The 21,586-nt window shown below is 47.1% G+C and overlaps 1 protein-coding gene across 1 annotated transcript; it reads left to right on the forward strand.

Moving 5' to 3' along the window:
• Positions 1-975: 975 nt before the first annotated feature.
• On the forward strand, positions 976-19,890 carry LOC148143808 (uncharacterized). The gene is made up of 3 exons (XM_087975268.1): positions 976-2,034; positions 7,188-7,287; positions 19,756-19,890. The coding sequence occupies exons 1-3, from the start codon at positions 1,310-1,312 to the stop codon at positions 19,888-19,890; spliced, it is 960 nt and encodes a 319-aa protein (XP_087831394.1). The 5' UTR covers positions 976-1,309.
• Positions 19,891-21,586: the final 1,696 nt, after the last annotated feature.

Consider the following 21,586-nt stretch of genomic DNA (forward strand, 5'->3'; position numbering starts at 1 on the left):
ATCTCTTCAATATTTGACCTAGAATAATTTCTAAGCTAGGAGCAGACTCCTGCTTTTTAAGCACTAAATCATTCTGTACCTGAGGCTGAGATGTTACTGTAAGGTTGCTTTAAACTTATTCATTCATCTTCGAATGAAACATGCCTTCTTTTCAAGTTTGTGATTGAAATTCAAATAAGACATAAGATCTGATTAGTTAGAATTGACAGTGGGGCAGTCTGTAAAGTCTGTAAAAACAGCAAGTAAGTTAAAGCTTTATCAGTATTTCCTTTTATAGAGTTTGCATTTCATAACCAGAATTGGCTACTCAAAAGCATCAAAATGTCTCAAAATGCAATTAAATTCAATCCATAGCAGCTAAGCACTAAGAGTTAATTTTCTACTGGATTCAACAGCTTCAGCACTAAAGTGGTGTCTCTCTCTAGTGTCCTTTTGAACTCTCAAGTCAGGGTTTTGTAACAGCAAAGATTTATTTTCTCTGTGACTGCCCTGCTTGCAAAGGATATAAGAATCCGTTATAATTGACAGCAACTGACCGTTAATTACAAAGTTTTTGATAGTACCGAGTTTTGTTTCAGGGTCAGAATCAAACACTGTCATTAATTTCACAAGGGAACGGCTGTGAATGTTATCACTTGGTGTCCTGTTCACGCAGATTCACCGATGCTAAGGCAAACGTTCTTAATTGTCTTACAGCATCCTGTTATCACTTGGTAAGTCCAGGTGTCCTTATCTTTTGCATTCTTTAAGATCCCTCCCCTTTTCTGAGCCTTGCTGTCTGTCTATTTTCTAATGCAATAAATGTGTTCGATAATTCAGCATTACATTTAGTCTAAATGTTTAAAGACAAGTTTTAAGGCTACAGACCTTCTCAGTGACAATGATGACTTTTGTAATCTCTTTTTACAGAGTATTTGATCTGAAAACTGAAGTTTAAGAATCAACAGATGAAGGGCTTATGCCCAAAACGCCGACTCTCCTGCTGTTCAGATGCTGCCCGACCTGCTGTACTTTTCCGCACTTTTCGACTCTGACTCTCCAGCGTCTGCTGTCCTCAATTTGAAGTCAATGTCTGACAGTCATTCAGTCCATTGGGACGGTAACGAGTTTTGACTAAGATTCTGTGAGAAGGAGCAAAGTTTTTTGGTCCCTGTTTCAGTAAGTTTTCAGCATCAGTGGGACTGAATGAGAGACCCTACTGTTACAGTGCACTGAGTGTGGAACCTAAAACAGATATCCAGCCTGGAAAGAGGAATTCACGGGCGGGGAGGGACTGTACACGTGTTTGTGTGCTGTTGAAGCTTCAGCCATGGAGAAACCCGAGGAATCCCGCCCTGTGGAGAAACCTTGGAAGTGTGGCGACTGTGGGAAAGGCTTCCATGTGCCGTCTGTCCTGGAGGCTCATCAGCGCAGTCACACTGGGGTCAGGCCATTCTCCTGCCCTGAGTGCGGGAAGGGGTTCAGCAGTTCCTCCACCCTGCTGAGGCACAGACGGGTCCATACAGGGGAGAGGCCCTTCAGCTGCCCGGAGTGCGGGAAGGCCTTCAGCAATTCCTCTGACCTACTGAAGCACCAGCGGGTTCACACCGGGGAGAGGCCATTCTCCTGCCCAGAGAGCGGGAAGGGGTTCAGCAGTTCCTCTGCCTTACTGACCCACCAGCGGGTTCACACAGGGGAGAAGCCCTTCAGCTGCCCCAAGTGTGGGAAGGCTTTCACCCAGGCCTTTTCCCTGCTGAGGCACCAGAGTGTCCACACAGGGGAGAGGCCATTCACTTGCCCAGAGTGCGGGAAGGGGTTCAGCGATTCCTCCGCCCTGCTGACCCACCGGCGGGTCCACACTGGGGAGAGGCCTTTCAGCTGCCCTGAATGTGGGAAAGCCTTCACCCATGCCTCCAACCTGCTGACCCACCAGTGGGTCCACACCAGGGAGAGGCCCTTCAGTTGCCCCGAGTGTGGGAAGGCCTTCAGCAATTTCTCCCACTTGCTGATCCACCGGCGGGTCCACACCGGGGAGAGGCCATTCGCTTGTCCTGAGTGCGGAAAGGCCTTCAGCAATTCCTCTGACTTAATGAAGCACCAGCGGGTTCACACCGGCGAGCGGCCCTTCAGCTGCCCTGAGTGCGGGAAGGCCTTTACCCAGGCCTGCAACATGCAGAGGCACCAGCAGGGGCACCAGCGGTCCCAACAATCGGATTCTGCCGGTGAGGCTACTGTAGGTCACCCCCAGGACTGAACCTCCTGTCCAGTCTGACAGTGGGAGAGTTGGTGGGCTTGTTTTGCTTTCTGCTGGATTGCAGCCACTCCCACGGTGGCTCAGTGGTGAGTAGCATTGCCTCACAGTGCCAGGGGCCCGGCATTGGGGCAACTATCTGTGTGGAGTTTGCACATTCTCCTCCTGTGCCGGCGTGGGTTTTCTCTGGGTGTTCCGGTTTCCTCCCACAGCCCAAAAATGTGCAGGTAGGGTGGATTGGCCAAGCTTAATTGTCCCAGTGTTCAGGGATGTGCAGGTGTGGTGCATTAGTCAGGGAAAATGTCGAGTAATAGGGTAGGGAAATGGGTCTGGGTGGGTTACTCTTCAGAGGGTCAGTTTGAACTTGTTGGGCTGAAGGACCTGTTTCCACACTGTAGGGATTCTGTGATTCCATGAACTTTGATCCATTGGGCGCTACTGCACGTTCCCACTGAAACAATCTGCACAAACCTAAGCCTGTGAGACCATCAAAGCAGAGGTTAGGCCATTCAGCCCATCGAGTCTGATCTGCCATTCGTTAGAGACAAAAACAAACTGCAGATGCTGGAATCCAAAGTAGGCAAGCAGGAGGCTGGAAAAACGCAGCAAGCCAGGCAGCAACAGCAGTGAAGTCAGTGTTTCAGGTATTAACCCAAATCATTGACTTCTCTACCAGAAATGATTTACCAGGATGTTGCCGAGAGTTTGGGCTACAGGGAGAGGTTGAATAGACTGGGCCTGTTTTCCCTGGAGTGTCAGAGGTTGAGGGGTGACCTTATATGGGTTTATAAAATCATGAGGGGTATGGATAGGGCAAATAACAAGGTCATTTCCCTGCAGGTTGGGCAGTCCAGAAACAGAGGGTTTATGGTGAGAGGGGAAAGATTTAAATGGGACCTAAAGGGCAACCTTTTCATACAGAGGGTGACGCATGTATGGAATGAGCTGCCAGAAGAAGTGGTGGAGGCTGGTACAATGACAGCTTTTAAATGGCATCTGGATGGGGACATGAATAGGAATGGTTGAGAGGGATATAGGCCAAGCGCTGGAAAGCGACCTTTTCATCCAACTCATTCATGCTGACCAGATATCCTAAATTAATCTAGTCCCATTTGCCAGCACTTGGCTTGTATCCCTCTAAACTCTTCCTGTTCATACACCCATCCAGGTGCCTTTTGATTAGATTCCCTCCAGCGTGGAAACAGGCCCTTCGGCCCAACAAGTCCTCACCGACCCTCCGAAGAGTAACCCACCCTAACACTACAGGCAACTTAGCATGGACCTCAAGGGACAAGTTTTCACACTGAGGGTGGTGCATGTACAGAATGAGCTGCCAGAGGAAGTGGTGGAGGTTGGTACAATTACAACATTTAAAAAGCATCTGGATGGGTATATGAGCTAAATGCTGACAAATGGGAGTAGATTAAATTTTGGATGTCTGGTCAGCATGGACGAGTTGTAGCGAAGGGTCTGTTTCAGTGCTGGACATCTCTGCGACTAGGCCTCTTGGGTTCACACACAAAGCATCTGTCGGTAACGTTGGTTTCAGAGTTCGGTTGAAGCAATGTGGTATCTTTTAGAGACTTCGAATCAAAAGAGATGCACAGCAGGGAAACAGACCCTTCAGTCCAACTCGTCCATGCTGACTGCATATCCCAAATTAATCTCATCCCATTTGCCAGCACTTGTCCATATCCCTCTAAACTCTTCCTATTCATGTTCTAATCCAGATGCCTTTTAAATGTTGAAATTGTACCAGCTTCCACCACTTCCTCTGGCAGCTCTTTCAAACATACACCACTCTCTCCGTGAAAAGGTCACCCCTCAGGTCCCTTTTAAATCTTTTCCCCCTCATCCTAAACCTCTAGTTTTGGATTCCCCACCCTGGGGAAAAGATTTTGACTATTTACCCTATCTGTGCCCCTCATAATTTGATAAATATCTACCAGGTCACTCCTCAGCCTCTGATGTTCCAGGGAAAATACCTGCAACTTATTCAATCTCTCCCTAGAACTCAAACCCTCCAACCTCAGAACCATCCATTTAAATCTTTTCTGAACCCTTTCAAGTTTCACTACATCCTTCCTGGAGACACAATTTGCAGGTGTTCAGTGTTATGGACCAGGCCAGATCCCCTCAAAACATTCTAGGAAGGTAGCCCAGACCATAACTTTTTTTAGTTGTTTTAGGCAGAGGTATCTCAGGAGTGATGTAGCTGGTCAAATCACTTGGCTTCCAGGAAAACAATTTATTTACACACCGCCAAATGAAACACAAGTAAAAGAAAACAGATTTTAGAATAGCAGCCATTCATAAACCCGACCGTCACGACCTCCCCGCAACTTAAGAAAGCAGCTGTTCAGATTTCCTGCAACATTCTCATAAACACACCCCTATGGCAAAAAAGAACGGTCAGTTCAAACGCAGGTTCTTACAGGAGAGATGTTAATGAGAGAGAGTCAGCCAGAAACATTTGTTGAATCAGGGAACCTTTCTTCCCCCAGTAGCTTCAGACAGACTGCTTGCTAAAACTCAAACCAAATCAGGGTTAACAAAAAGGAGAACTGTCGTTTCATTGTACAAGCGTTTTAGAAAAAAACATCTCAAACCCTTTTCCCTGATTATGCCTTAGCCAGTATCTGTTAGCCATTAGCAAAGTCCCTAACCCCAGATGAATCAGAACCTCTGCCTTTTACAACCTCTCTTCAAAAAAAAAACCAAGAACAACATCTTCTTAAAAAGAGCAGCATTGTCACAACAGAGAGCACCTGAACTGAAGCATTCGTATTGAAAGGCCATACAGTTAGCAGGCTAAGACAACAGTTTTTCAATTTAGCCAATCAATTTAAACCAGGCCCTTTGGCTTCCAAAAACCTGTTAAATTTCAATCTGATGGTTTTGAAAACAGAGGAACAATCCTATCATAAAAAAGAAAGATATGTCATCAAGGGTACAAAAGAAGGGGCAGTTGGACAGAAGCCCAGAGCTAAACAAGGAACAAAGAAAGCTACAGCACCGGAACAGGTTCTTTGGCCCTCCAAGCCTGCACCAATCCAGACCCTCTAAGCCTGCACCAATCCAGACCCTCTATCTAAACCTGTTGCCTATTTTCTAAGGATCTGTATCCCTCTGCTCCCTGCCCTTTCATGTATCTGTCTAGGTACATCTTAAATGACACTATCATGTCCGCCTCTACCACCTCCGGTGGCAATGCACTCCAGGAGCCCACCACCGTCTGCATAAGGAACTTGCCATGCATATCTCCCTTAAACATTTCCCCTCTCACCTTGAACGTGTGAGAATTGAGTCTCCCATTCTGGGAATATAAGTTTCTTGTTCTTTCCTTAAATTACATACACTATACTATGGAAACAGGCTCTTCGGCCGTACAAGTTCACACCAACCCTCTGAAGAGTAACCCACCCAGACACATTCTCCTACCCTTTATTTACCCCTGACCTGGCAATTTAGCATCACCAATTCTCTTGACCCACACATCTTTGGATTGTGGGAAGAAACTAAAGCACCTGGAGGACAATCTAGAGATGGGGAGAATATGCAAACTCCACACACTTGCCCAAGGGGGAATTAAACCCAGAGCCCGCCCTGGTGCTGTGAGGAAGAAGTGTTAACCACTGAGCCACCATGCCACCCAATGGTTTGTAGATCTCATTCAAGTCCCCCCCCCCCCCCCCAATCCGCATCTTTCTAATGAAAATAATCCTAGTCTACTCAACCTCTCCTCATAGCAAGCGCCCTGTTTACCAGGCAACATCCTGGTGAACCTCCTCTGCACCCTCTACCAAAACGATGTGGATGCTTTGGAATGTGGCAACCAGAACTGTATGAAGTATTCCAAATGTGGCCAAACCAAAGTCCTATATAACTGTAACATAACCTGCCAACCATTGTATTCAATCCCGGGGAAGGAAACCCTCCAACCTCAGAACCATCCATTTAAATCTTTTCTGAACCCTTTCAAGTTTCACTACATCCTTCCTGGAGACACAATTTGCAGGTGTACAGTGTTATGGACCAGGCCAGATCCCCTCAAAACATTCTAGGAAGGTAGCCCAGACCCTAACTTTTTTTAGTTATTTTAGGCAGAGGTATCTCAGGAGTCATGTAGCTGGTCAAATCACTGGGCTTCCAGAAAAACCACAAAATGGCATTTCAATTTTAAATAATATTTTAAAATAAATGTAACAAAATAGCTTCAGGTTATGATTTGACATTGAACTTGAATTGTTGCTTTGCTGAGTTGGTTGGATTTAGAAATAAAAGAGAACAATGGAGTTTGCATAATATGAATCATAATTAATTTGGTATTCGAACTAACCTTGAACTGGCAAGCATGGGATGATTTTGTGGTAAAACAATCTGTTTCCCAAGAAATATCATTGGACTAACCTGCTGTCAATCATGTCACCTTATTACATTTTATTGGTCTTTTCTTGTAATTCAGGCTGTGCTGTCGCAAAAATAAATAATGCGTAATTTTCGAATGTAATTGTGTAATTTTGCCACGGAACACAGAAGCTTTTAACCTGTGTTGCTGGACAAATCTGTGCTAGGCTGCCTTATGTCATTAAGCTGATAACGTTGCTTTAAATAGACCGGACTCCTAGTGATTCTTTTGACCGATCTCGGACCGAGACACCCAATTGAGGGGGTCCAGACCTTCACCCCAACCTGCAGAAACCCGAACACTATGGATACACTTACCTCGGCCAATCCACTCTAACCTGCACATCTCTGGACACTAGGGGTAAATTAGCTTGGTCAACATACACTAACCAGACCATCCTTGGGGATTATCAGTTATTTAGCATGGCTGAACCCCCCCTAACCTGCACATCGCTGGACAGTGTGGGGAATGAAGCTCGGCCAAGGCCGAGGTTACCACGAGGTTGGAATTCTCTCCCAGAAATGACAGTTGATGGTTGCCCTCACCAAGATGGCCGCCCGCGCTCCCCGCCCCAAGACAACATGCGCCTGACCCTCACAAAGATGGCGGCCGGTTGTCCGGGCAACCCGAGAGCGCCTTCGCCGGTGAAGTAAACACTGGGCCTGTGGGGCTTCTGCTGGAGGCCTGAGGCCTCCCCCTAGGAGTTTATAAACTGCCCAGTTTCCCTCCTCCCGCGGTTCCCCGGGATGTTCCTGAAACCTGGTCCTGTTCTGAAGGAGGATCCCCGGACCCGAAACACCTCCTCACATTCCTCCCGACTCGAGCTGCCGGACCTGCTCAGCTTTTCCAGCGGCTCTTATGACTTCAGCCACCGGCTCCATTCTGCTCCCACACTCAGGAACACTGCCTCAGTCCTGCTGCAGGACCTGCACTGCACATGCGCCAGCTCACAAGGGGCGGGGTCCAGGTGTGTGACGTCTCCCGGGTTGAGGGGGCGTGGTTGGGGAGGCCACCAACCAATCGGTGACAATGGGGGCGGGGCGATTGTTTTGCCTGCCCCCAGCCTCCAGAAAGGTTAAAAATCACACAACACCAGGTTATAGTCCAACAGGTTTAATTGGAAGCACTAGCTTTCGGAGCGCTGCTCCTTCATCAGGTGGTAGTGGAGGGCTCGATCGTAACACAGAATTTACAGCAAAAATTTGCAGTGTGATGTAACTGAAATTATTCATTGAAAAATTGATTGTCTGTTAAGCCTTTCATCTGTCAGAATACAGTGATAGTTTCACTTCTTTCATGTGTAAATCACAAAACCCTTTTTTTTTAAAGTTGCATTCTCGGGTTAGCTGTTAACAATGGTGATAGCGAGACCATGTGTTGAAGGTCTTAGCCCCCTGTGTTCTCTGTCTGTGACCTGATGTTTAGATTGTTATCTCACTTTTTAGAATCAGAGTTTTACATAAATTCATGCAGTTTTTGAGCTCAGAGTTCTACAGGAATGTATGCAGTTTTTGAGCAAAGTGCAATGTAACTCTGCAAGTACAAATTCACCCCACAAAATATGTGTGTATGTGGGTCTTTGTCTGTCTGTGTGTCAACATGGACCCCACAGGAGGGCCGCTGCCCTGGGCTTGACATGTATGCTCAAACTGTCAGGAAATATATAAATGCCAGATTCATCAGCCATACCCATAAGGTAGAGCAAAACATCACCCGTTCCCAACACAATGCCATCCAGGCTCTCAAAACCAATCATCAAACCAGCAGATAAAGGAGGAGCCGTTGTCATTCAGAATAGAACAGATTACTGCAAGGAAGTGTACCGATAACTGAACAACTAGGAACACTACAGGCAACTACCAGCTGATCCGACCAAAGAACACACCCGAGAATCAAACACACTGATCAGAATTTTGGATCCAATCCTTCTCAGTTCCCTACGTGCCCTCATCCCACGTACTTCTCGTGTAGGCGACTTCTACTGCCTTCCAAAGGTACACAAAGCCAACACACCGGGACGTCCCATCGTGTCGGGAAATGGGACCCTATGTGAGAATCTCTCTGGCTATGTGGAAGGCATCTTGAAACCTATTGTACAGGGGATCCCCAGCTTCTGTCGCGACACTACGGAATTCTTACAGAAACTCAGCACCCATGGACCAGTCGAACCGGGAACATTCCTCCGCACAATGGACGTTTCTGCACTCTACACCAGCATCCCCCACAATGATGGCATCGCAGCAACAGCCTCAGTACTCAACACCAACAACTGCCAGTCTCCAAACACCATCCTACAACTCATCCGTTTTATCCTCGATCATTATGTCTTCACCTTTGACAACCAATTCTTCATCCAGAGACACGGAACAGCCATGGGGACCAAGTGTGCACCCCAATATGCCAACATTTTTATGCACAGGTTCGAACAAGATTTCTTCTCTATGCAGGATCTCCAACCGACATTGTACACCAGGTACATTGATGACATTTTCTTCCTCTGGACCCATGGCGAGGAGTCACTGATAAAACTACACAGTGACATCAACAAGTTTCATCCCACCATCAAACTCACCATGGACTACTCTCGACTGTCTGTCTCATTCTTGGACACGTGCGTCTCCATCAAGGACGGACACCTCAGCACCACACTCTATCGCAAACCCACATACAACCTCACAATGCTACACTTCCCCAGCTTCCACCCAAAACATTGAAACAGCCATTCTCCATGGACAAGCCCTACGCATACATCGGATCTGCTCAGATGAGGAGGAACGTGACGGACACCTGGAAGTACTCAAGGATGCCCTCACAAGAATGGGGTACGATGTTCAACTCATCGACCGCCAGTTCCGACGTGCCACAGCAAGGAACTGTAATAATCTCCTCAGGAGACAGACACGGGCTGCAACTGACAGGGTACCCTTCGTTGTTCAGTATTTCCCAGGAGCTGAAAAATTACGCCATGTTCTTCGTGACCTGCAACACATTATCAATGAGGATGAGCACCTCACCAAGACCTTCCCCACACCTCCACTACTTGCCTTTAAACAACCACCAAACCTCAAACAGATCATTGTTTGTAGCAAACTGCCCGGCTCTCAGGACAACTCCATACAACCCTGTCACGGTGGACGCTGCAAAACGTGTCAGATTACGGACATAGATACCACTATTACGCGTGGGAACACCTCCCACCGTGTACATGGCAGGTACTCATGTGACTCAGCCAACATTGTCTATCTTATACATTGCAGGCAGGGATGCCCGGAGGCATGGTACATTGGGGAAACCGAGCAAACGGATGAATGGGCACCGCACAACAATCAACAGACAGGAGGGTTCCCTCCCACTTGGGGAACACTTCAGTGGTCCAGGACATTCAGCCTCGGACCTTCGGGTGACCATCCTCCCAGGTGGACTTCGGGACAGGCAGCAGAGGAAAGTGGCCGAGCAGAGGCTGATAGCTAAGTTCGGTACCCATAGGGAGGGCCTCAACCGGGACCTTGGGTTCATGTCACATTACAGGTGATCACCATTGCACTACACACACACACATATTCCTACACACACACACACACACTCTCACATACACACAGACACAGACACCCACACACACCATTATAGACACACAGACTCCCACACTTGCACCCCCTCACAGACTTAAGACACTCTGCACTCACCACACACACACACTCACAACCCCCATCCCAGACAGACACACACACAGACAGACAAAGACCCACATGCACACATATATTTTGTGTGGTGAATTTTTTTGGTACTTTCAGAGTTACATTGCACTTTGCTCAAAAACCACATACATTCCTGTCGAACTCTGAGCTCAAAAACTGCACGAATTTATGTAAAACCCTGATTCTAATCTAAAAAGTGAGATTTTTAACTTTATCCACCCTAGTGGACACAGCTCACACCTCCCAGCGCTGCCAGGAAACTGTACAATGCCGATGACGTGATGTAGTACCTGCACTCCTGAAAAATTTACAATTTCTAACAATACTGGCTACTCATTCACTGCTGCAACCGATACACAACATTGGAAACATAGTATAGGAGGTTATAAGAAATGAGCACAGCAGGTCAGGCAGCAACCGAGGAGCAGGAACATCAACGTTGCCCGAAATGTCGATTTTCCTGTTCCTTGGATGCTGCCTGACCTGCTGTGCTTTGCCAGCACCACTCTAATCTCCAGCATCTGCAGTTCTCACTTTCACTTGTAAGAAATGAGCAGTTTTAAAACAAAAACCTGTCGCAGTTCAAAGCTCTCAATGAGAGTCTGAGCTCGGTGGGAAGTTCAGGTAATCTTTATTGCGACCCAACTTTGTTACAGCTTCAGAAGCTCCCAGCAGAAAGGCGTAGAAAAAGTAGCAATTTTTAAACAACAGCTCAAGGTCAAAGTGCACACACCCCCTCTAACCCCTCACTTTCTTCATTATTGGTCAGCACCAAGTTGTCCCTTTGTAATTGGATCCTTGGTACAGCCTTAACCCGGAGGAAGTATTGCCTCACTCAGCAATTTCAACCCAGACCCTGTCTCCAAGTAAGTTGGACGGGCAGGTGTAGAGTCAACCACAATGCTGTGGGTCTGGAGTTACGTGTAGGCCAGACTGGGTAAAGGATGCAGCTGGGACGACTGAGTGAATCCTCTCCCACAATGACAGTTTCCTTCCCTAAAAAGGAACTGAGTGAATCAGATGGGGGTTTTCTTCCACCCCAGCCCACCGTCAATGGTTTAATCGTTAAATTCCAACCTCCAGATTTCAGACCAAATTCCAATTCCACCATCTGTCGCGGTGGGAATCGAACCGGGATCCCTGGAATTGGGTTGATAGTTCAGTCGGTAATGATGGCCGTTAGTCCTTCAATCCCCCTGCAATGGCACGTGAACTCACAGGTGGGAGGAGCGGGTGAAAGCCTTCCCACAGTCGGGACAGCTGAAGGGGCCTCTTCCCCCCTGTAGACCCGCTGGTGGGTCAGCAGGTTGAAGGAATTGCTGAAGGCCTTCCTACACTCAGGGCAGCTGAAGGGCCTGTCCCCCGTGTGGACCCGCTGGTGGGTCAGCAGAGCAGAGGAATGGCTGAAGGCCTTCCCGCACTGGGGGCAGATGAAGGGCCTGTCCCCCGTGTGGACCCGTCGGTGGGTCAGCAGGTTGGAAGCCTTGGTAAAGGCCTTCCCGCACTCAGGGCAGCTGAAGGGCCTCTCCCCTGTGTGGACCCGCTGGTGGGTCAGCAGGTTGGAGGAATTGATGAAGGCTTTCCCACACTTGGGACAGAAGAACGGCCTCTCCCCCGTGTGGATCCGCCGGTGGGTTAGCAAATTGGAGGCCTGGGTAAAGGCCTTCCCACACTCAGGGCAGCTGAAGGGCCTCTCCCCTGTGTGGACCCGCTGGTGGGTCAGCAGAGCAGAGGAATGGCTGAAGGCCTTCTCGCACTTTGGGCAGCTGAAGGGCCTCTCTCCCGTGTGGATCCGCCGGTGGGTCAGTAGGTTGGAGGCCTGGGTAAAGGCCTTCCCACACTCAGGGCAGCTGAAGGGCCTCTCCCCTGTGTGGACACGCTGGTGGGTCAGCAGGGTGGCGGCCTGGGTAAAGGCCTTTCCACACTCTGGGCAGCTGAAGGGCGACACCCCTGTGTGGACCCGCTGGTGGGTCAGCAGATTGGAGGTCTTGGTAAAGGCCTTTCCACACTCTGGGCAGCTGAAGGGCCTCTCCCCTGTGTGAACCCGCTGGTGGGTCAGCAGGTTGGAGGAATTGATAAAGGCCTTCCCACACACAGGACAGGAGAACGGCCTCTCCCCCGTGTGGATCCGCTGGTGGGTCAGCAGGTCGGAGGAACTGATAAAGGCCTTCCCACACTCGGGGCAGGAGAACGGTCTCTCCCCGGTGTGACTACGCCAATGAATCTCCAGGGCAGATGGGACACAGAAGCCTTTCCCACAGTCGTCACATTTCCACCGTTTCTCCACGGGACGGGATTCCTCAGGTTTCTCCATGGCCAAAGCTTCAGCCGCACATAAATGTGTGTACAGCCCCTCCTCGGTGTGAATTGCTCTTTCTGGGCTGTACAACTGTTTCAGGCTCCACTCTCCATGTACTGCAACGGTAGGGTCTCTCAGCCAGTCCCACTGATGCTGAAAACGTACTCAACCAGGAACCAAAAAGCTTTGCTCCTTCTCACAGAATCATAGTTGAAAACAGTTGCGGTCCCGATGGATTGAGTGACTGTCAGACATTGACGTCAAAGTGAGGACTGCAGACGCTGGAGAGTCAGAGTCAAAAAGTGCAGCGCTGGTAAAGCACGGCAGCATCCGAGGAGCAGGAGAGTCAACTTTTCGGGTAGAAGGCCTTCATCTGTTAATTTTGAAACTTCCGCCATCAGATCTTCAAATACTCTGTAAAAATAGATTACAAAAGTCATCACTGTCAGTGCAGGGTAGAAATTCTGAACAAGCAATTCTACTTTCTGTGGAATATTCTTTTCTTTTGTTATTCCACAAAATTGAAAGCACCATCCCACTCTCTCTCCCTCTCTGTTCTCACTTCGCTCTAACTAATTCCCCTGAAGGTGCTGATTCAGGATCTTACAGGGGCAGAAAAGCAAAAACATCAAGACTGATATCACTGAATTTTGGATAACTCCACCTGAAAGTTAATATCTTTCACAACACTGGGATCCTGCTGAGAGTGAGCAGGTCTGATTTTGGGAAGCAAAAAAAAAGTTTGTGACAATCCCTTCTCTTCAGAGAATCCCCACAGTGTGGAAGCAGGCCACTCAGCCCAAATATTCCACACTGTCCCTCCGAAGGGTAACCCAGCCACACCCATTCCCTTACCCCTATTTCTCAGCATTTACCCCCTGATTAATGTGCCTAACCTGCATGTCCCTGGGCACTATGTAATTTAGCACAGTCAATCCATTCTAACCTGGACAAAGTTAAAAATCACACAACATCGGGTTATAGTTCAACAGGTTTATTTGGAAGCACTCGCTTTCAGAGTGCTGATCCTTCATCAGGTGATTGTGGATGAATAAGGTCATAAGGCTGGCATGGTGACACAGTGGTTAGCACTGCTACCTCACAGTGCCAGAGACCCGGGTTCAATTCCAGCCTCGGGCAACTGTCTGTGTGGAGTTTGCATTCTCCCCATGTCTGTGTGGGCACCCTCTGGGTGTTCCGGTTTCCTTCCATAGTCCAAAGATGTGCAGGTTATGTGAATTGGCCATGCTAAATTGCCTGTAGTGTTAGGTGAAGGGGTAAATGTAGGGGAATGGGTCTGGGTGGGTTGCTCTTCGGAGGGTCGGTGTGGACTTGTTGGGCTGAAGGGCCTGTTTCCATACGAAGTAATATAATCTGAGACACAGAATTTATTGGAAAACATTATAGTGAAATGATGTATTGAACAAAACTGGATTATTAAGTCTTTCATCTTTTAGAATGGGTTGCAGTTATTATTACCATGTAAATCCCAGAAATTCTTGTAGGTCACTTTCTCAAGATAACTTGATTTTATAGCAAAATGTGACATCTCAGCTCAGACAATGCATTAAAGGTGCAAGGTCAGAGTCTGTCTATGTCCCAATCTTGAGTCAGACTGGTTCTATTTCCAAAGCAGAATTTACAAACTATTATATGGATTGACTGTCTGCAGATTGTGCATTTTTTGAGCAAAATAGAATGTATCTGCATTTATCATTCTCCAAGTTCAAATTCCCCCCCATGGACTTATAAGTGCGTATGTGCATGAGAGAAAAAAAAAGTCTGTTTCTGTGCTGCATATTTCTGTGCCTGTTTGATAACAGTCATGATTCGGAGATGCCGGTGTTGTACTGGGGTGTACAAAGTTAAAAATCACAACACCAGGTTATAGTCCAACAGGTATAATTGGAAGCACACTAGCTTTCGGAGCGACGCTCCTTCATCAGGTGGTAGTGGAGGGCTCAATCCTAACACACAGAATTTATAGCAACAATTTACAGTGTGATGTAACTGAAATTATACATTGAAAAAATGATTGTCTGTTAAGCCTTTTATCTGTTAGAATACAGTGATAGTTTCACTTCTTTCATGTGTAAATCACAAAACCTTTTTTTGTTTAAAGTTGCATTCTCGGGTTAGCATTCTCAGGACAGGCAGCAGAGAAAAGTGGCCGAGCAGAGGCTGATAGTTAAGTTCAGGACCCATAGGGAGGGCCTCAACCGGGACCTTGGGTTCATGTCACATTACAGATGACCACCATTGCACTACACACACACACAGATACACACATACACATGGACACACATACGCGCACACAGACACCCCCACACACCCTTACAGACACACACACTCCCACATTCACCCCCTCACAGACTTAAGACACTCTGCACTCACCACACACACACACACACTCAACCCAGACAGACAAAGACCCACATGCACACATACGTCTATTTTACTGCTCCTCGGATGCTGCCTGAACTGCTGTGCTCTTCCACCACCACTAATCCAGAATCTGCCATAGTGACATGTTACAGTGACTTTCCATCTGTTTTTACTGGGGCTTGTGCTTTTTACCCTCACTGTTTTTTAATTCCCGTGCTGTTTCCCCTGGCTGTTTTTTTAATCCTTGTGCTGTTTCCCCCTCACTGTGTGTTTAATCCTTGTGCTGTTTGCCCCTCACTGTTTGTTTAATCCTTGTGCTGTTTACCCTCACTGTTTGTTTAATCCTTGTGCTGTTTACCCTCACTGTTCGTTTAATCCTTGTGCTGTTTGCCCCTCACTGTGTGTTTAATCCTTGTGCTGTTTACCCTCACTGTTTGTTTAATCCTTGTGCTGTTTACCCTCACTGTTCGTTTAATCCTTGTGCTGTTTACCCTCACTGTGTGTTTAATCCTTGTGCTGTTTACCCTCACTGTTACTTGTGCAATTGCTGAGGGTAGTGTGTAAATACTAGTGAAGGAGATTATGCACTAACATGTATATGTTACCCAGTCACTGAAGGGGCAGGACCTGTTGAGAATGGTTAGTAAAGCATGTGATGTACCAAGCCTTGTAAACATGGATATAGTTTGTTATTTGTCAAAGTATCCTATTTGTTATTAAGTCATAGAGTTGTACAGCTCGGAAACAGATCCTTTGGTCCAACCCGTTCATGCCGACCAGGTATCCTAACTCAGTGTCGAGAGTGTAGTGCTGGAAAAGCACAGCAGGTCAGGCAGCATCCGAGCAGCAGGAGAACCAACATTTCGGGCATAAGCCTTTCATCACAAGGGTTGGTGGCAGGGAGGAGTGGAAGGGAGGGGGAAGGACTGGGAAGGGAGTTGGGGATGGGAAGGGAGGTTATTTGAATTGGAGAACTCAATGTTGAGTGCTCTGGGCTGTGGACTGCTCAGGAGGAAGGTGAGGTGTTGTTCCTCCAATTTGCAGCTTGGTGTGTTGTGGCAATGGATGAGGTTAAAGATGGTCATGTCAGAAAGGGAGTGGGAACGGGAATGAAAATGGGTGGTGACTGGGAAGTCCGTACGACCTCTGCAGACCCGGCTGCAATGCCTGGCGAACCATTCCCCAAGTTTACGCTTGGTCTTCCCAATGTAGAGAAGACCACAGTTGGCAAACACAACGTAAATGCGGTACCACAATGTGAAGTCATAGCTTTTGTTTAAATGGAGATGTATTTGGATTTGGAGGAAGTGAGAACTGCAGATGCTAGAGATCAGAGTCAAAAAGTGTGGTGCAGGAAAAGCACAGCAGGTCAAGCAGCATCCAAGGAGGAGACTCGACATTTCGGGCACAGGCCCTTCATCAGGAATGACGTGTGGGTGTACAAAGTGGCCTCAGCGTCCTCCTACACCAGTCAATGCCAGTCATCAGACAGATGCTGCAAGCAATCAGCAAGAGGAATTGAGTTCAGAATTGGGGATATCTCCCTGCAGTTAGGGGGTCCTTGAATATATTCAAGGCTGAGTTCATCTGATTTTGGAACAGCAAAGAAGTGGATGTTTATGGGGGAAGGCAAGAAAATTGTTTTAAGACCAGTACAGAACAGTTACAGAGTCAGACAGCATACAAACAGACCCTCCAGTCCAACTAGTCCATGCGGATTGTGTTCTCAAACCAAACTAGTCCCAGCTGCCTGTGTTTGGCTCATATCCCTCCAAACCTTTCCTATTCACTTACTTAATCAAAACATTGTAACTGTACCTGCATCCACCACTTCCTCTGGACATTCATCCCACACATGAACCACTCTGAAAAAACATGGCGCCCCTGAAGACTTTTTAAAATCTTTCTCCACTCACGTTCAAAATTTGCTTTCTCATCTTGAAACCACCACCCGAACCTGCCATTCAGCTCATCTATCCCCCCCCCCATGATTTTATAAACTTCGATAAGGTCACCTCTCAACCGTCTATGCTCCAGTGCAAAAGTCCCAGTCTATCCACCTCGATGCAGGTAGATCCATATCCAGTTATAATGTGTTCAATACTGGTGCAGGGTCAAAAGACCAAATGGCCATCTCCTGCTCCCATTCTCTCTCTCTATGTCCTGGATAGCAAGAGACCATAGGATATAGAAGCAGAAATGAGGCCATTCAGCCCATCAGGTCTGCTCATACCATTTAATTGTAGCCAATACGTTTCTCAACCCTATTCTCCCACTTTTAGAAAAGTGAAAACTGAGGGAGTGTGTGGGATGGAGATATTTAGCTTCTAGGGAATAAGAGAGGAAAGAGAGTTCACTATAAATTAGAATTGATTGGATTGGCCGAGCAGTGGCAGATGCAATTTAATTTAGAGAAATGTCAGGCTTGAATTTTGGTCAAGCAATCCAGGCAGGACTGACACAGTCAAGGGGATGTTGCAGAATAAAGAGACCTTGGAGTGCAGGTTCATAGTTCCTTGAAAGTGGAGTCACAGGTCGATAGGATAGTGAAGGCGGCATTTGGTATGCTTTCCTTTATTGGTCAGAGCATTGAATATAGGCGTTGGGACATCACGTTGTGGCTATACATTATTTTGGCCTATTTTGGAATACTGCGTTCAGTTCTGGTCTCCCGGATATAGGAAAGAACTTGTGAAACTTTGAAAGGGGTTGGAAAGATTTACAAGACTGTTACCGGAGTTGGAGAGGCTGAGTAAGCCAGGGAAATTTTCCCTGAAGCATCGGAGGCCGAGGGGTAAACTTGTCGACGTTTATAAGGGGCATGGATAGGGTGAATACCCAAGGTCTTCTCCCCAGGGCAGGGGAGTCCAAACTCGAGGGCATATGTTAGAGGTGAGAGGGGAAAGATTTAAAAGGGACCTAAGGGACAACGTTTTCATGCAGAGGGTGGTGCATGTATAGAATGAGCTGCCAGGGGAAGTGGTGGAGGCTGGTACAATTATAACATTTAAAAAGCATCTGAGTGCGTACATAAATTGAAAGTGTTGAAAAGGACATGGGCCACATGCTGGCAAATGGGAATTGATTGATTTCAGATATCTGGTTGGCATGGACGAGTTGGGTCGAAATGTCTGTTTCCATGGTGGAGGACTCTAATCACTTTTGGTGAAAGCAGAAGTATGGTGTGAAGACTGGACTTTCAGAGCAGCTTTCATAGATGGTTTGCCCTTACTGGGACCGGAAGAAGTTACAATGAAATCTTTCATTTCTGAGACAGCAAGCAACTAAATTAGTACATCCAGGATTTTGGTGGAAAGTGGGAATTCGTTGCGCTGTGGGGATGAAGCCATACCCTATCCAGTTATTTCTGCTGGTGGATTAGACTAGGCCAAAAGATTTGGAGGACGGGATTTAGAACACAGATGAGGAGGAACTACTTTTCCCAGAGAATAGTGAATCTATGGAATTCTCTGCCCAAGGAAGCAGTAGAGGCAGCTTCATTAAAAATATTCAAGACACAGTTGGATGGGTTATTGCATGGTAGGGGAATAAAGGGTAGTTGGGACAATGCAGGGAGGAGAAGCTGAGATGATGTAAAGATCAGCCATGATCTTAACGATGGTGGAACAAGCTGGACGGGCCAAATGGCCTACTCCTGCTTCTCTTACTATGAAACTATAACCCTGCATTTCCCATGGCTAACCCACCTAACCTGCACATCCCTGGACACTCTGGGCAATTTAGCGTGGCCAATCCAAATCAAGGCTGGTGAGTGATGTGGAAAACGATCAGAGAACTAAAGAAAGGGACAAAGAGAGAAAATATATCAGCAATCAAAACTGTATTCTAAGGATCACAAAAACTGAAACTAAAAACGGTGTGTCTGAAAGTGTGCTGCATTGTAACAAAAGTGAATGAATTGACTGCACACATTCAAGAGAATGATTATGATCAGAGACTCCTTACAGAGACCCGCCTTCAGGATGGCAGAAATTAGATCCTGAATATACAGGGTTTGGTCAAATGGGAAGCTAGGTCAAGGTAGAGGGTTGGCCCTGCTAATCAAAGCACTGATGACAGGGTAGTCTGGTGTCAGCTCGGATTTCAGGTCCGGATTTCTCTGTCCCCTGTTGATCTCCCTGTTCCCACAGAGTAAGATGTTGGTCTGTTCCCAGCTCTGCTGGATTTCTGCTGACCCCCTGCTACACCTTCCGGAAAAATAAAACATTCAGTCCATTGAGACCCAACCCACAATTGACCAGCCTGTCAACCATCCAGACGTGGAGTGTAGTCATAGCAGGGTTAACAAGCAAATAAAATGAAACAAAATTAGAAATAAATTTAATGTTTGTTCATTGGGAAGTGTATTGGAAAATTAACATTTATTGTGAAATCTATAAAAGCATAGGGGAACAAAGAAGTAAGGGCCTGACTTTGCAGAGGGCAAGCATTGCAGACAGACAGAAAAATGTAAAGTTAAACCGACCTAACAGTAGACTTTCAAGGCCAGTAAACTACTATATCAACAGTCAAGTAATGAGAAAAACAATTCCATATATGGAAAGGAAGTCTAATGTTCCAGGCTCCTGGCCTTGAGGTGTTGATAAGGAAAAGTGAATTATATTATAAAGGGAATATGGGAAAGCTATCAGGCACCCCTTACATGAGGCGTGTTGCCAATGTATCGTGTCCCTTTGCAGAGGTTAAAAATAAACTTTTTCTTTGCTCTTGCTAATAGTCGAGTCGATTTAATTTGCATGATAGTAAACTTGGGGGCTCGCCCAGGACCCCGCAACTGGGGAAGATTCTGAAGATTCCCAGGAGGTGTAGGCGCCAGCGCATTGAAAGACTTTCACTTCATCTCGAGCGCTAAATTGGCCCCTTTCTCCGAGAGGGTTGGGAATCTGTGGATCATCCTGGCGCCGGGATCCGAATCGAATAGGTTCCGGGTAAGAGTCGTGGCTTAAGTAATCCTACATAGAGATTCGTTCTAAGAGAATAAATAAATCAGGAGGAGGGTCCGTTGAACTCTCGCGTGGTATTAGAGTAAAACTCAAGGGAAAGGATTGCTGACTCTAGAATGTTGAAGAGAGAGCAGGTTTAAGGGTGGTTTTAGTCCTGGAACCACCACTGGCTGAGTTGGACTTGCCCGGATGCGCCCAATGAGAGGGAACCTCTGTAGATAAAAGTCATATTAGCACAAAAAAAAGATAGAGACAGACAGAGAGAGAGAGACACACACACAGACAGACAGACACAGAAAGAGAGAGAGACAGACAGACAGAGACATTCCCAGTATGAATGGACATGACCAAAATTGCAATGTGTAAACAACACGAAGGTGAGACAGTGTCCCAGTACCTTCCGCGCCTCACTCTAATCCATAATGCCTGGAGTGGACCGACACCACCCGAGGACATAACGACGGCAGAAATCACACCGTATGAGGCACACCTGAGCAACAGCTTCATCAATGGAATGAAGGACAAAATAGCAAAAAAAGTAAAAGACACATTTATTACCTGGGACACGGGAAAGCTCAATTTGACAGAACAAGACGCGATACATGCTGAAAAATTGCCTGCTCAAGAGAAGGATAAGCTCAGCTTGCTATGATGCAAACGGTCGCCCAGCCGTTGGAGGGAGATGCTGTGGGAAAAGGGAGAGGCAGAGGTGGAGGTCGCGGAAGAGGAAGAGGGGCTGGCAGAGGTAGATCTGGCAGGTACTTTGTTTGCGGAGCAATGGACCACCGGGCAAGGCAGTGCCCACACAGACAGCCTCAGTCAGCCCTGGAGGCTGGACAGCAGGGTGACTGACGGGGGAAGGCGAAGGTGGAGGTGGGCAGCGCACAAGGGACAGGTAAGCCTCTTTCCTTTATGCTTGGCAATGAAGACTCGCTTATGCTAATCTCTTCTACTAACCTTACAGGCACTGAGACATGTCCCACCTCCATAGTGAGTCCTGAGATTGCGGAGCGTGGACCATACGTTCACTATAACATTGATGCGTATAAGTTGATGCCTACCTCTATGTCATACGTGGAACGTACACCAGTTACCTTTTTGGTAGGTACAGGGGCAACATATTCAGTCCTTAAAATCAGGTCAGTTCAGAGAGTCAACGAAAATAACGATGAGTGGAAGGTTCCTGAACTCAATGGGTGCATCAGGAGTTGTGATAAGAGAGGGGTGTACCACACCCCTGTTGTGCAAAACCAGTAAATGGGGAAACATTCCAATTCTCAGTTTTGTTATCGGAATTCTGTCCTTTAAATCTGATGGCTCAGGATCTCATTGAGACTGGGGTTGGATTTGCTCAGTACCCAGACAGGCTTGCAGGTAATACGAAAAGATGATTTACCAGTGCAGGCTGTAAAATACAACTCACGACCCCTGATGTATGTCTATGAATGGCGATTAAGCCAGACAGCGATAAGTTCAGTGAGCGATTCACTCGCCATGGAAGCAAGTAACCATGTTCATCCTATTAACACTGATTTTCTCGCTGGGGATATGCTGCACTGCACAGCACACATACACCACGATAGCCCTGACAAATCATATTGGAAG

The sequence above is a fragment of the Chiloscyllium plagiosum genome, unplaced genomic scaffold (assembly GCF_037043375.1).
Source record: "Chiloscyllium plagiosum isolate Xiang-an unplaced genomic scaffold, Cpla_swu_hap1 HiC_scaffold_27, whole genome shotgun sequence".
Lineage (NCBI taxonomy): Eukaryota > Metazoa > Chordata > Chondrichthyes > Orectolobiformes > Hemiscylliidae > Chiloscyllium > Chiloscyllium plagiosum.